This window comes from Anas platyrhynchos, chromosome 13 (assembly GCF_047663525.1).
Source record: "Anas platyrhynchos isolate ZD024472 breed Pekin duck chromosome 13, IASCAAS_PekinDuck_T2T, whole genome shotgun sequence".
NCBI lineage: Eukaryota > Metazoa > Chordata > Aves > Anseriformes > Anatidae > Anas > Anas platyrhynchos.
The window spans coordinates 17,458,080-17,475,161 of NC_092599.1; the positions used below are offsets into that span (position 1 = coordinate 17,458,080).

General features: G+C 38.5%; 1 protein-coding gene across 3 annotated transcripts in view; it reads right to left on the minus strand.

The window, feature by feature from the left end:
• Positions 1-17,082, minus strand: part of VGLL4 (vestigial like family member 4) — a 90,217-nt gene that overhangs the window by 36,000 nt on the left and 37,135 nt on the right. Inside the window, exon 1 of one of the 3 annotated variants that reach the window (XM_005013762.6) lies at positions 10,075-10,587. The exons of 1 other annotated variant lie outside the window; for it this stretch is intronic. In XM_005013762.6, the coding sequence (XP_005013819.1) occupies positions 10,075-10,156 (82 nt within the window). In that variant the 5' untranslated portion in view covers positions 10,157-10,587. Of the gene's footprint in view, positions 1-9,373; positions 9,436-10,074; positions 10,588-17,082 lie in introns of those variants that run through there. One more of the 3 variants, XM_072044408.1, reaches the window with a different exon arrangement.

The following is a 17,082-nucleotide window of genomic DNA, read 5'->3' on the forward strand; positions in this document are numbered from 1 at the left end:
TCCCAGTTTAGAAGTATGATTATCGCTCCCCAGTTAATTATCTAATAAAACCTTCCCCGTTTACTTACATGATATACATCTGCAGATCTCTAACCTCCATCACATATTAAAGATGTTCCACCCCATATACACTCTATTGAATACCACTGTGACATGTTTGGGTTTTAATGAAACCAAATAGCCACTTCAGGTGGAGCGGGACAGTGTATTAATTTAAAAGGTTTTGAACTACTGCTTTAGGTCATAAATGGTTTATCAGCTTGTCTTTCGCTGAGCCTTGCGTTGCATGGCCACAGCTGGACAGATGTTCAGCTATTTAACAGCAGTTTCTTGCACCAGCTCATCTTGTGAAGAGGTGAAGCTAACTGCTGGCATCGGTGGACACATTCCTTTTATGCAACTTGACAGGGCTGAGTTAAAAGAACAGACCTGTAGAGGTCTTTGAGCCTTGTGGCTCAAAGAGGGGAACTTACCCTCTATCCCTCTATCCCCCAGTTCTTTGTAAGAACTCGCTCCTGGCATCAGCTGGAAAGTCTTGACTACTTTCACTGAAACAGCTTTCATCATCTCAGTTTAGAAGGACACCACAGTAGATGAACCACAGTCACAGTAATATTAGCCCCAAATCTCCTGTTCCCTCCATGACTGCTATCCAGAAAGCAAGAATCTAGTCTACAGTCAGTTGATTAATTATATATATGTATTGCACATCTCAAACAGCCCAAAGCACTGTTTGATTGCTAAGAAATCAAAGTAAGACTTAGTGGTTATGGCAAAGTATTACAATCAAGGCACTGGGATTGTTGCTGTCAGCTTTATTCCTGAGTTATGTGAATTTAACCAATTACAACTCCTTTTTCCCCCTCTGTAAATAAAAATACACACTATTTTGTGGGGGCAGCTGAAGGTTGAAGTAATTAGACTCCTGTGAGAGGATTAAAAAAAAAAGTACAATACATCACAGTGACTATTAAAATGTTTATCACACTTATTTCTAAACAGACTCATTACAAAATACTTGAAACCAAACAGAGTACTGTTGAATTTACTGTACTACAAAGAAACTCTCAGTACTTCCACTAATTAGCTTCTAAAGTAAGCATTCTGTACCTCCAAGTAGTTAGTCTTAGAAATTACGACTTAAGTATTTTTGAAGGGAGAGGACTTTTTTTTCTTTTCTGATAAGCTAAATTACATACAAAAACATAGATAAGAGAAGCTTTTTCTAAAAGACAGAAACTAGTTAGCATTCTCTAAATATCACTGCTAATGCTGGAATTCCTATTTTTGACACTTTTGGTAAATAGCTTGGTATGATGCCTACAGCAAGACAAGAGCAAAGTGTTCATCTCTTTAACTGTAGCCACCAGTTTTAGAGTATTCAGCAGGAAAAGTGTGCACGTCAGCATTCTCCCAGCTGGCTCTATGAGATTTAATTTACGCCGACCACAGAGTGACTGCGATAGCTCTCCGAGATGCCACAGCATGAAAACTGAAGGGTGGGGGTTAAACAAGCAGCAATGCACACCAGATGTCTGAGGAGGACATCTAAAAGATCAGGAGCACAAGGAAGCATATTTAAAAAAAATCCCCTTCAATGCCATAAATATTTATACTAAATCCAAGAAACTGGCTGAGTTCAAACTTGTCCTATATGAATCACACAGCACTTCCCTTACCCCATCTTCATTTAATGCGTTCTGGATAAAACCACCACAAAGGAGGTGTCATAGTTATATCAACTTTTTTTTTTTTTAATATATATACTAAAGAGTATTTTTTGTAAAGCTACTGCTTCTGAACAGATTACTTTCCAAAGAATATAACCAGAACAACTACAGTCTTATTTTACTTGGCCAGCTCTTGTGTAGTATTTACCAGTCTTCCTAGATAATTTAGATTCATAGAACTAGTTTCCTTTCGACTAGACAACACTAATTTTCTTCATATGACCATACAATAACAATTAGGAATACATCACACAGAAGATGAATCCAATAGAGTAACCTGAAAGCAAGGAATAATAATTTTCTGAAAGATTCTGCCCTGGAAGTGTCAAAACCTGCAGATTTTACAAATTTCTAAATCTACTCTCAGAGGCGAGACATACAAAACGTTAACAACTATGCAACAAAGTCACAGTATCATCTCTAGAATGCAAGCAGAGCACACTAGTGCCATTTTAATACATGTAAATACCCATTCCCAAAAAGACGACAATAATTCCAAAATCTCCAATGACTTCGCAGCTTTGGTTTTCACTTTCCTTACACAAAGAACTGCTGTGCTTGGCACTTAGTAGGTGGTAACTACAAAGACTATCAGCAATCTGGGGTTCTGCGATTTCTCATTAAAATAAAACAGTATTTCAATATTGGCTTATATTCCCCTACTGCAACGCCATTCACATGCTGGTGTGCTAATAGACAGGCCAATCTACTGAACTTCTCTTACTTGTAACTACAGCTCACGTTTAGAGACCCAAAATCCATTATTTTTGTATGGTGAGGAATAAATAATAAACCTTGTGAACCTGGGAAGCGTAACGCTGAGTGATTTCCATGCCTGCCCTGTCAAAATGGGTTTCCAAGAAAAACTACTGTTTTTTAAACACAACAGGTTCCAAACTTTTCCTGGGAGAGCAAAGATATTTCCTGGAACCTGCTAGCAATGTTTGGAAGAAGAGGAGGAAAGTTACACACTACAGAGCTTGATTCTCACAGCTGACAAAGAATACTCCAAAATGATGAGGAGTGAAAAAGTCTTTAAATAATCAAAGATAGACTCCTGCAACAATGTGAACCCTGAAAAGACAGGAGACATTTTCTGTGATGGAGCTAAATCCGTACTTAACAGTTGAAATCCTACTTTTCCCCCTCCTCCTATGCCCCAAAGGCTCTAGCAACTTTCCACTTTATCCTGATTACCTACCGTCATCAATGCACACTATGTTGTAAATGTTCTTTTCCTTCAAAGACAAAATGAGGTAGATTTTCACATAAAATGTTTGAAGGAAGATGGCCTTTACAATGCACTATATTAAACAGGGTTTTCTTTTCTACACTAGCAATTGGCAAAGTTAAAAGGCAGAGATAAAAGCAATTAGTGTTAATTTAAAAAATAATAATAATCCAATTCCAAACAGTGCCACAAAACTTGTATAAAGCAAACATTCTAAAGCTGCACTTCATGCCTTTCCCCTGCACAAATGCACTCCTATCACTTGTATTACTCTTTACCAAGAGTCTTTCAGTAACTAAACTCCTGTTAAAATGAGATATCTACATACTTTGATGAAGACGCATAGCCTCATTATTGAAGTTTCTGGATGACTTTTTCTTTAGCTAGAACCAATACTGCAGTGGTCCCAGGAACATCCTTCCTTTGCTATCACCAAGGCTATACCAGAAAAGCGGTATGGAGCTCTTTCCAACAAACCAGGACACGCCAAGCTTGCCTTATCTCAGAATCACTACCAAACTATTATCAATATTCAAAATAAAACTCTTCCCACCCCATCCGTCTGTAGCACCAAGTTCACAAGTAGACAGAAATAACCCCAGTTGAGACCTTGGCCGCCTGTTTAAGGCTGCACTTCTGCGAGATGACATACAGCCTCCCTTGCTTTCCCACTGAGGCTCCTGAGATAGGTGCCAGCACACCCCAAGCCACGTGTGCCACTGCATCAACCTGCAGGGAGAAGCTGAGCGTGTTGGGTCTTTCTTAAAAAAAGTCCTTAGATGAAGAACCAAGGGAAACCTGCCTCCAGGAAATAAAACCCGTGCATCATGGCACTGTGGTGTGTGTTACTGCACCCACAGACTTGGCGCAGTGCTTATACAACATCTAGCAGCGCCCTATCACACAGCCCATTATCTTCCAAAGCGTGCGGCTTTTACCGAAAGGGAAAGGCAACAATGACTCTTTGTGTGTCAAGCAACCGTTCCGTGCTGAATTGTAAAGTAATTTTGAGGGAGATGATACGGGCTGCACAATGAAGAAAAAATTGGCTGGTTTTAAAATTAATATTAAAAACAAAAACACTTGTGATTCTTCAACACTGAAAAAGTGTAATACAATTTTTGTAAACACTCCTCCAGAAACTTGTATTCATCTCTACCTCATGCTATTATCAGTGAAGAATTATAGGCTCTGTTCTGCTGGATTATTGTTAGTGTAAACAACTTTGCTAAATTGCTTGGCACACTGTCTGCATGCAGCATGTTAAAGCTCTGTAGTCTATTCAGCCAAAATCAAATATAAAGGCCCATCTGTATTAATCCTCAAGAAGAAATTAATAGACAACTATTTTCATGCAAAGCAGATATTTAAAAAAAGGCAAAACCAATACATATGGATGAACTTTTTCATTCATAATTTTAGATGCCACACAATGAAGACTGTTGTTTAAGCTTTTAGTTTTTCTCTAACAGTTCTCCATACAATACAGCACATTGTTCAAACTCTGGAGCAATTTAAGCTTTTTCAATGTCTCCTAAAATCCCTGGATTTATATCCAAAGAGACCTGGCACTGTAACAAATCTGACTTGTGAGTAACAAGTTACAGCCTTTAAGCAAATTGCTCATTAACAGAGAATTCAAGTTACTGCTACAAACCTCACTACCTTTTATCGCAGGGAAAAAAATAATGCTATCTCATCCACTTGAAAGTTGTGGGATAAGGCTATTCTTAAGTGTTTTTTGTTTTGTTTTGTTTTAATTTCCTTGCTTGAATTCCCAGTACATATGCTGAACTAGCATCAAGGGTGAGGAAAACAAGAGAACACCAGGGAAAAATGCTTAAATATGACCTAAATCTATCTTGCCTTTGCTAAATGAGGAAAATACACTTTTTTTTTCTTTTTATGTCAGTACTGAAAAGGATATTCCCAACTTCATGCTAGGAGGAAATGAGTAAGAAAAGCCAAACTGTGAAGTTGGAGCTCTTTGTTTTTTCCTCAAGATAAAAGACACTGAAAAAGAAAAACCTACAGAATGTTCTATAAATGGGGGACATTCAGTAGGTGCCTCTTAATTTACATGACTTTGAACAGAGATTTTACACTTCATTACAAACAACTACACTTAATTCAGTATGAAGATTTCTAGCCCACTTATTATTTCACTAATTCTTAATAGTATAGTGTTAAAGTCATTTTATATATTTAGAAACTAAACTAAACTTTGGAGTTAATAGCAGAAACTGATGTTACAACCCCAGAGTAAAATGCAAGGTCAGCAAAGAAACCTGATGGAAAGTATTCTTTAGAACTTAAGAAAACAAGTTATATTTCATTAAAAAGTAAATGAAGTTACCAGAAACTGTTTCATGCTCCACATTTGATATCAAACATCTAACCTGGCCTTTCTGGGAAGATATATATTCAAAATGGCTTGCAGTGCCCTAAGAAAATACATAGCTCTGTAAGTTCAGTACTGTAGCCAACTAATGCTTCATTGTTACAGGAAGTCAGTGAAATAATTATGTAATATGCCACTAACTAATGTAAGCTGTCCTGAAACCAAAAAGGGGTGTTTTTCTTTAAATCTGGATCCAATTTTCTTCATTAAAAAAAAAAAAAATAATCCAGTCTTCTGGACTGTCCAGAGAACCCTGTATAACTATTTTGAGTGCTCCAAGTCTCATAGCATGCCTGGGGGATTTCTTAGCATCTTATTGCATTTCTTTATACCTTTCCCAGCACAGCCGTTCAAGCCTTGAGAATGCAGTAATAACACAAGGCATTTGAAAATGCGAGAGAGGAAGGAAGACAAATCTGCCTTCCAACACACACCATCTGTACACTCCCTCAGATAAACAACAAAATGAAACAAATCTTTGACTTGGAGACTGCACCTTCTCATACATATTCTATTTAAAAAGGGGAGCCTAAACTTGCCAGACTGCCCCTGCATTAGTCAAAGCGCAGGATCACCTGTGATTTGTTTTTGTTTAACCCAGAGCCCTCCTGCCATTACCTCACACACAAGGCTTTCAGAGAAAGAATATTAAGCTGAAGTTAAGCGAGTTTCCATTGCAAAACAAGATGCAGATGTTCTACCTCTGAATACATGCCCGGATCAAGTGCTTGTCATTTGATATGAAGCGCTGGGGATGCCAGACTGGTACAGAATGGTTCTGCTTCGTGGCCTTTTCACCTCAGTGAGGACAACTGTCTCCCAAGAGTTTTCTGTTGTCTCTGAGCTCATTAGGAAGAAAACAGTGATATGAAAGCACTACTCATTAAACTGGCCACTGCTGGTAACTGGCAACAAGTGTTTAGAAGGAGAATATCAGATGTGTTTACACTAAGAATCAGTATCACAATGCTGAGTCAACAAGTCTCTGCAATTATTTCCTCTTTTCTTTTCTACTACACCAAAAACATTACAATTAATTGCTTGAAATGCTAATATAGTTGTCATTTTTCCATTGTTGAAGACTGAGCAGTCTCATTTCAGTGGTTTAGAAAGTTCTGCCTTCACTGGTGAAGGAGAAACCATTCAAATATCCATTTTTATGAACTCGTTTAATAGACTATGTTGTTAAAATTAAGATTTTCCCCAAAAGCATCACTTAAAACTGAGATTTTATCGTGGAGCATCATGAGGAGCTCAAAACTACTAATTATATTAAGACAATGCTCAAAAGGACACAAGTTAGCCATATGAAACAAAGCTCCCTGAGGAAAGGAAATGGCTTATTCTGTGGTTCAAAGTTATGGACTCCCATTCGAAAACCCTCTCACCTCATTCTTGGTTATAATCTTTTCGCTGGTCGGGGTTGTCTTAATTATACACGTGTGCAAACCTTTCCATCACATTACAGCATCACAGAGGAGCGGAGGCTGGAAGGCACGTCTGGAGATAATCTTGTCCAAACCTCCTGCTCAAAGCCAGGGTCAACTAGGAGAGGTTGCTCAGGGCCATGTCCAGGTGGGTTTTGTGTTATCTCCAAAGACAAAGAGATTCCACAACCTCTCTGGGCAACACGTGCTAGGATTTGACCACCCTCACAGTTACAAATAAATAAATAAATAAACAAATAAATATTTTCCTTATGTTTGTGAGAACTGTTAACTTCAGTTAAGGCTTCATACTACAAAGCGCTCTTAGCTGTACCTGCACCACAGCACTCCTCTGGGGTTAATGGAAGAACTTCTAGGTCTCCCATTTTGCCCCCAACCTCACAAAACGCCAATTTTCTGTCCATATGCAGATCCCATTCATATTAGTCATCATTCTGCCCTATTCCCATAAACATCCACTGAGTAAGGCAAAATGAGAAATTTGTTTCATGAACTGAACAGCACTGTCAATAAATGTTCTCACACTCACTGGAGCGTGATCGTGACACTGCTTTTTAGGAACAGAATAAGATTAAAACAAATCTGAGGGTTCTTGCACCTACCAGTCAAGGAAGACTAACCAAGTGATGGCATTAAATCTGCAGCTGGAAGCTTCCTATCAACTGTTTGCTGTCTGTAACTCTTGCTGGACAAAACCAAAGACTCTTCTTACAATGCAAACTATGCACTTCATATCCATCTGAAGAGCTGCCAAAAGGCATGTGATGGAAGAACTTTTCCCATTTCTTACGTACCACAGTACATCTCTTAACCATAAACTGCACCTATAAGTCAATAGCATGTAATTCCAGTGGCTTGTGCCAGAGGTTAAAGATTAGAACAGCTCGTAAAAACCTTAGAAAATGATAATGGTACATTTCACCAGCATACAAATTCTCTCAGTAAACAACAGCAAGTGCTTCAAGAGAAAATCTAAAGGAATAAGGAATCCATCTCATTCATTTCCTGTAGGATATAGGTCCATGATTATTTCAGCTGAAATTTCAAACCTATTTTCACACCATACAATGCATTTGTGTCTATGTCTGCAAAAAGTACTTTTCAGGAAGACATCTATTTATAAGTAGTTTAAGTATGACCTTCAATAATTCCTAATTAATTGAGTTTGAAAGGGCACTTTGTCCTCAATATACTTACTACCATAGCAGTATCTTTGAAAAGACAAGATCCATCACTGCTGACACAACTCTCTTATAAAATAAATACTATGGCAGAGGCATGGAAGATCTGTAGGCATCTCAAAAACACCCTTAGAGTTCAGTGCAGATGTTGTCAGTGTTTATACTTTTTAAACCACTAGGATATAAACACCTCGCTATAAACACCACTGAAGTTTTGCTTTTTTCCCCTTCGTTTTTTGTGTGTTTATTTTAGTGTTAAAAATGTTAACTTCCATAATAAGGAAAATAGCAGCAGATGTTTAAGCTAAACAAAGACTGCTATAGTAGAGTGTATTCCTTAAGCTGTCCTTTTGCTTTTGAACTACTAAAGGAAAGATCTGTTCAAATAACAATTAATGGAGAAGAGGGTTGGAAAAAAAAGGGGCTGGAAAGAATCATCCATAAATATTAGGCATAATTTTAATGAATTGAACTAGTGAGCCAAAACTACAGTTTTTCTGCCTTAATCAACAAAACACTCAGAAACATGCACATAAGTAGAATTTTATGCCAAACTTTGTGGCCTCCAACAGAAGCTGTCACTTGCTTACGAACAAAGCACTGGTTACTACAGAGAGCAACAACAAAGTTGAAGGACCCTGCAAGTTGTCTTTCATTAACCAGCCCTGTTGATACAAAGAAGAAAGCATGGGATAGGAAAGAGATTGGAAGTTCAACTAATCTCACACTATCCCAGCTCTGAATTATTCAGTACTGGAGAGCAAGCTCAAGCTTCTCTAAAAAGCTTTCTTCAAGCAAACATCTTTGTTATTTGTATAGGAAAGAAAAAGAAAGGAAGGAAAAGAATGAAACAGATATGTACAGTTCTCCACACTTCTCACAGGAAGGAAGTGTGGCCATTCTGATTTAATGGTAAAAAAGACGGTATTTTCCAAAGTGAGGCTCAGCTCCCTGCCTTATTTCTTATTTCTTTTTCTAAATGTAGGAATAGCTCCTATTCCTATGTGTACTACTTATTGTTTCTCCCCTGACAACTACAGCAAGTTTATTTTCCAAATGAACATGGAAAATGTTCCTGCTGAATCAGAAAAAAGATTTCTGCAAGGCTTGTGTGTGGCTACAGCAAAAACAGTTCTACTGCCAAGCCGAATTAGCTCAGTGGTGCCTTTCTTTCCAGTCAAAGCCAAGCCATAACCACTTCTTCAAACTGCACGTAGATAAAACTCCACTAAGATTAAGAAACTGATTTTACCCTATTACCTCAGGCAACTTCAAAACAAGACTATTAATGCTTACAAAATGAAGAGCAAATGCCAACCTACATTAGCCGAAGAAGACATAAGTAAGACTCAGAGTCCAGCAAAGAGAAAAAAAAAAATTACGTTTTCCAGCTAGTTGTGTAATTCTTTCCACAGGGGACTGGAGCGTGGGGTGGTTCTTGGGAAAGGAGGGGTGTGCACGGTGGAGGAGGGGGAGGCATCGCGCAGCCAGGGCTTTCTCTGAGCTGTGCAGGAAATGAGAAGTCAAACAATGGGCCGCTCTGTGCTCCGTACGCTGCGCCTCGGCAAGCCCCATGGCTGCGCACTGAGGCTCCTCATTGTTCGGCACCTCGCTGCTGCACCGACACGAAATGAGTCCAAGGCGCACTGTCTAAAAGCGTCTCTCACGTCTAAAAGTGGCAGTGTCCGACGGCGAGGTTGGATCACAAGGAGAAATATGAATTAATACTTGCACCCATGTTACAAACTATTTCCTTCACAGCAGCAGAAATTACCAACAAAAACTCTACCTGGCAGTCACAAAAGCAACACGGTCCTTTAAACTAATCTAATGTTAGCTTTAAGAAAAAGAAAGAAAAAAGAAAGAAAGAACACTAGAAATATTCTTTGTAAAACAAACAAACAAACCAGAAAAATTATATGGAAAAAAAAAATCCTTCCTTAAACAGAGCCTTAGCAACAACACAGACTGCAAGGTATCTTACAACCAACAGCACCGATCTCCTTTCGGGAGGCACATTTCATGCTTAGAAACAATAGAAAACACACCCGACAACAGACGCTTTGTGAAACGAAAGCATTACCTTCATAGCACAGAATGCCAATATTGTTGTTCATCTTGTCCAAGTATTGGTAGTTCAACAGGTCCATCTTCATAAATAGCATTTATCGGGCTAGCAAAAAAGACCAGCTTGTTTGCTTTCGCCCAGGTTCAGGGAGAAGTAAGCCAGGCAAATGGTGCCGAGTAAGCTCCCGGCTCCCTAAACTTCACTAGCACAAGGCCCAGCCTTCAGCTAATCAAAACAAAGTATATTAAAGGAAAGTTGGAGGGATTAAAACACACACGCTCCCTTCCAAACTTCTGCAAACTACAAGTATATTGTGTCCTTCAGTACAAAGAAGACTGTCTGAAAACTTTTCAAGTCTTTTTCCAAATTAAAAAAAAAAAAGAGGGGTGGGGGGAGGGGGGAAGAAAGAAAACAGAAACAAGGGAAATTTCCTAGGACAAAGACACACTAGTTCTCCTCACAGCCCGCTGCAAGTTAACTGCACTGACATGCAGGCTATGCTTGGTATGACTCGTATGTAAACCAGCTTCCTCTCTCTATCAGGCGGGGAGGACTGAGCATGCTCAGTGAATCCCTGGAGCTCTTCAAATGTCAGGGATATTTTCTGCACAAGATCAGGCTCTAAATGCACTAAGTGTTTGAAAGAAAGCGAAGGAGGAGGTGGAGAGCCTGCACAGAAGGGGCCTGTACAGAAGGGGCCATGTCGGAGCGGCTCCTGACAGGAAGCAGCGCTGCGGCTGCTGCGAGCCGTGCGGGGCTGGAGCCCGGGGAGCAGAGGCCTCAGCGCGGGCAGGGGCCCGGCAGGCTGCTCAGCAACACAACTGCGTTAAATCAACCCTGCAAAAGGCATTGTTCCTCTTAAACCTTTACTCAATTTCCCAGCACGGCCTCGGACAGGGCCTGGTATTGCTGCAGTGAAAATAACGCCATTTGCCAGGGGCAGAGGAGAACAGCTGCCCTGTTACAATACAGACAGACAACTGCAGCTACGGGACCGAGACCCAGCGCGTGTACCTGTCTGCACACACACCCTGCCATGATTCAGTCACACCGTTACGTGTGATTACTATAAGGAGTATTAGCAGTTAAAATTCTCTGCTCTGGATTTTCGACGATTGCCACAGCTCCACTTTACATGACACAAATATTGGAGATTTTTACAGCAGTTGCTGTCATCCCAGGATGTGGTCTGCCCTTCTGCAGCTCAAACCTCGATCATAAAGGCTCCAGCCGCTTCTACAGATGTGTGTGACTCATCAGGAGAGGGCAGGACATCTGTACGTATGTAAGCATGTGCTAACCTAATGGGCATCAGCCTGCACTTCCTGTGGCTGATCAACACCTGAAGTCTGATCTGACAGAAAAAGAGAAATGAATATTGAGGAAGTTTGGTCTAAGACGAACAACAACAACAAAAAACCTAATGGAGTCCTACTCTTGCCGCGGCCTCTCTCTCCTCTTTGGCTTGGACCATAATTCTTCCCTGCCTTGCTGGGAAAGAGAATTTCATTGGTACACAAAGGAGCATGCACTCATTGAGAATCAATAACACACTTTCATTTCCACCTTAGGAATTTCTCCACTTTGTTAGACAAGGTGAAGATAGTACTTTACAGAAGCGTTCGTGGAATGACATTTTATCAAAGCACGTTGAAAACTGCTGCTTTAAAATGTTCTGGATATTTCAATGAGACTAGGTAATCTAGATAAAGTTACTACTAATAAAAAGGAGTAAGAAATTTACCTCCAAGGAAGATTCTCCAGACCCCAAATAAAGTTTATTCTCCCTTCAAAACCAAGTAGTAGTCATGTGCATTACTTATATGCTTCATTTCAAAGATAATGTCCACTGAACAACAATGAATTTAATACAGCACGAAACAAACTACCTGAAAGGAACCATTACCAGGAAAATGAAGGCCTAGAAGTCTTTTATTCATTATTTACATGCAAAAAGGGCCCTCTCCTTACCAGAAGTATTATTAATCTTTAAGACTTTAATATAGTACGAAGACTTAATGGTTAAATGACAATATATTTCTCAGATAGTATCTAAAAACAAGTGTGGGTTTTTTGTTTGTTTTTGTTTTGTTTTGTTTTGCCTCACAGGATTCATTACTGCTAAAGTTGCAATCACTCATCTCCAGACTAAAATAGTACTTTCTAGAAAGAGAAGAAATACTAAAATAGTACCTTCTAGAAAGAGATTTTTAATAGCAAGAAGAAAATTATGATTTTCAAGCATGGGGACCAGAAGTTTTAAGTAGCAGATCATGTTGTCCATAAGAAAAATTCAAAGCTGCTATACATCAATTTTATAGATTAAAACAACCACTTAATAAAAGCATCAAGAAAAGCATTGCCTTTTATAGTGCAAACCGAGATTAAAAATCCATACCTAGAACTTAACAAAAAGAGGCAAGTTCCTTTAGCATGAAATGCAGGCTTTTTTATGTAAGATATGCCAATGCTTTCGGGGAAAATATTTTTAATATGTGAAGTTTTTAATAAACAGAGCACCCCTGAATTTACATTACTACAACACATTTTATGGATCCTTAGGAGGGATAAGAAGAGGCAAGCATTGAATTTTTCCAGTTTAAAATACTTAATTTTTTACAAGAAGTGCAGGTGATGAGGAAGAAAACAAGTACTATTCTAAACTTCTTTAGAGTAGTGGTCTACACAACAGGGCTTGCAAATAATGTGTTAGCTATACAAGGACATTATAGCTCCACGTCCAATATAAATTCCCCTCTACATGCAAAGATACATTTTTCTTCAAATTGTTTGGAAAAGAAGTATTGGGTATTGTCTACAAATCACTCAGTCTTCAGTATTGTTGTCCACACAATAATTAAGAAGCTGTCCTCATTAGACCAGTAGTCACAGCTCTGTTGGTTTTTACACAATAGTTATCATTTTATTATATGAATGACTTCAGTACACACAATGAAATGTTACAGAATGAACCTAGACGCTACATGTTAAATAATAACAACCTGTTACCTGGAAGCTTTACCAATACCTAAATTAAAATATCAATACCGAAAGTAGAGGAATGCCTGGTTAAAGAATAGAAAATAAAAATTATCAGTATTAATAAAAATTATCAACACATCTCAAGCGTTCCAAAGCCCAAATCCACTCATACGAAATGAGTTTTCTTTGAAAGAAAACTTTCAAAAGCTCAACAACAAGAAGACGTTAACTTTTAAATAGTCATAGGTTTTCTGTAAAGTACTCAGTCTGCTCTTGAAAGCACAGAATTACCAACTGCTTCATCCAAACTGCTGTTCATCAAACTCTTCACCAGTTTGAGATACCTTCCACTGAACTGAAAAAAATCACTACATCAGCAGATTCTATGCAATATACATAGAAAAACAAGCTGTTAACATCACCCCAGGACCTTTGTTAGTTCTTACCTGTTCTTCTGTACATTGATGGTTGCAGTTATATGCTGTGCTATCTCTGTTTTATATTAGCTAGAGTACTTCCCATAGCATTACACACACTTTTCTTTTGTAAGGCAGATAAATACCCAAATCTATATATAAAATGTTTAATACACTGGAACTTTTGACACAACAGCATCCCCTAGAGGTATTTGAAAATCCACATCTTTCTGAATCGCTCTAGACTTCACATCAAAGTCCATTAAATTTGAATCTAATTAGCACACATAGCAGATGAGGTAGTTCAACTTCTTAGTGATCTTTGGATTCACTTTAATAGGAAAAGCAAATTCAGTCTTCACAGAAGAATGTCTTATTGAAGTATTCTAAGACAAGGAAAGCAAAACAAAACAAAAAAGCAGTTCTAAGAAGTAGGTAAATCACCATTGTCAAAACCAGGGGACCATATGCATACTTAGACAGGTAGTGCCTACATTAAGGAAGAAGTCAAACTTGGAGTTTGACAAGATTTTTGTGTTGCTTTTCTACAATTCTCATGATAAAAAAAAAATAACAAATCTGTCCCTCTTAGACAATACAGTGGTATGTCTTCAAAAGTTGTGTGAAGCAAATGGTACAGTGGCCTCAACATCTACAGTCCATATGCTTTCTCTTGACTAGCTTATGTCTAGTCAGATGGACCAATGCACTAGTAGCTGAAGCACATCAGGAGCACTCTTAGTGAACCTCCTTCAGCTTCTTCTCATCTGAACAGAATCTGATTTTTGGCCAATACCACCCTGTGACAATGAAAGGAGGGCAGTTAGGAGGTGCACTGTGGAAGCAAACACCTGACCCAGTAAGAACACTGGTGCCAATATACCCAGTGCAACTAGCCAAGAGCTGATGAGCAGAACAGAGTATTTTTCAGATTTAAAAAAATCTTGACGAACTTGTCTTTTCAAAGAGTTACAGTGCACACTACAAATGTTGTATGTTACTTATCAATTACTAGTTCCTAAATGCTGGTGGAACTCTTCCACTATAAAAACAAACCTGGCTTATTTGAGCAATAATAGGAATTTAATTTAAAAAATAAATCCTTATACTTGTGTGTTGTTTATCTGAATTTCTGTAGGAAATAACAGAAAAAAAAATCCTGGATATATTAAATCTGTAACACTGGATTTAACAGGAAGAATTTACATGATTCTTACAGCTCTTAAACATATAGTGCACTGCTTCAGAGCAAACTGTTTCAAATAAGCTGCCACGGAGCATTCTTTTCTACCTTCTCTCTGATGTCCTTAAGCCTGTCCAGTCCTCCTACCTCTGTCCTCACATCATGTTTTCATACTCTCCCCCAGAGTGAGTACTTTTCTCTCACAGAATCATAGAACGGCTCAGGTTGGAAGGGACCTCAAAGATCATCTAGTTCCAGCTCCCTGCCATAGGCAGGGATGCCACCTACTAGATCAGGCTGGCCAAGGCCCCTTCCAACCTGGTCTTGAACACCTCCAAGGATGGGTCATCTCAGTCCTGCTGCCTTAGGCAGTAGCACTGAAGGGTCTGCAAAAATGGAATTGGCGCAGTTCTACTAGTTTGGTCACACTCCACACCACACACGATCTTTCAGTGGGAAGATGTATGGCACGGGCTGAGAATCAACACTGTAGAAGAAAGATCTGCAATCCACTCACTTGGATGTGACTCAAATTTCATTCTTGATGATCATCAGCACAGAGGAGCTATTTCAACAGTGATCAATTTTGCAACTAAGAAAAAATACAGTCTTTATAGAGGTGTAATACACCAATGTCAAACACCTTAGAGTATTACCCCATATAACTCCCATTCCTGAACAGACAGAAATATGTTACAGCTCTTGAGGTCCGGCAGGCGTTTATGATCCATGATCTAGCTGATACATCAATATCCTTAATGAAAGAGGCAGAGGAGTACTTCAGATACAGGTTTTACCTTTTACTACTTCAACCAAAAGAAGAGCAAATTTTAGCTAGCAGCTGCTAGGTGGCGATGTGCCTGAAGGAAAAATACTGCTTGTCCTTTTCCTGATACTCAACTGCAAAGTTGCTGTACTTACCACCTACTTTATTTAAAAAAAAGAAAAATCAGTTAGAATACATTTCACAGAAAAAAGAAAAAAAAAAAAAAGAAAATATAAAAACTTCTCATTTGAGCAAGATGATTTGCTTTTAAATACACTCAGATATGATAAGGAAATATAGTTAACGTGTGAAACACTCAGGAAATTCAGAGATACATTATAAGGAAAGTGATGTTTAACGTTTCCCACAAAAGGCCATCTCCTACCCTAGACTAAACTCACCCCACTATCGTACCATTGACCTAAGTAAAGAAAAAGTTAGAGGACAGAAGACGGGGGAAAACATAGGCAGATGACAACAACGTGTTTTAGTGAACAGTGAGTAGGAGGAACATGCAAAACACACATTCTGCACATCTTTCTAAAACTAAATAACTGATCCACAACTGTGGAAAACTGCAGGGCAGTGGAGGCAGTGAGCCAGGTGATCGCTTCCATGTTCCACAAGGTGAAATACAAAGGAGAAGAGCGTTCATTAGCGCATGATTTTTCTTGACTCAATTCTTTGACTGTTTGCTGAAACAGAACAGCAGGCAATGGAGATCAGTTTTACCAAAAAATATTATTCGTTTCACGGTAATACCTTGCAATTTACAACTCGTTGGTGTTTTTCTCTTTTTATTCTCTTAAGCCAGGTTAAAAACAGTTTAAAAATGCAGCTACAATCTGTAACAGATAAATCTTGTTTATCTGGGTTGAAAAATTGTTATTTGCTGATTAAAATCTTGATATTCTTTCTCGTTATTTGCATACTATTTTGAATTTCTGAAGGGTTGATGATAATCAGAAACATAATTTATCTTGAGCTACAAGAATCTCATACACCATCATGGTCTCCAGATGCACACAGTGAAGTGTTAAGTTCACCATGTTCTAAAAGCTAAAATATAAAGTCATAAGGAGAAAAAAAAAATAAACAAACAAGAAGAAAACCTGAAAAGAGTGCATTAAAGAAAACAGCTAGTCAGCTTGATGTGAACAGCTCATGCATCTGAAACACTTTTTACTTAGAAATGTTAGGAGCCAGACCACGTTTAGAGGCTAGATTTCAAAATTACTGTGCGTATCCCTCATCTTTGGGAAGAAGCAAATCCAGTTTCCAGAAACCACTAATTACAGGGTTTAGAATAAAGCAAAGGGCTCTATGATTGCTAAAGTCTTTGAAAAGATTTCCCCTTTATTGCTAGCTTGGCGAGACATCAGATATACTCACAGGGCCTAACTCGACTTACATGTCAACGTATGTAAATCTACTTAAGTGTGTGGAGTTGACCTTGTTTGCACAAAGACTGAATGAATATATTATAGGCAGCACAGGTAACAATCTTATAAATTAGATTTAAAAATGAATTCCAATGCTATCTTACAGACGACCACGTAGCACGATCAGCTATAACTTTTGTCACAGAAGAAATTAATTTTGTCTTTTGAACATCAAAAGAATTACTTAGCCTTGACATTTGGATGAAAATGTTAATAAGCATTTATTACAGGATC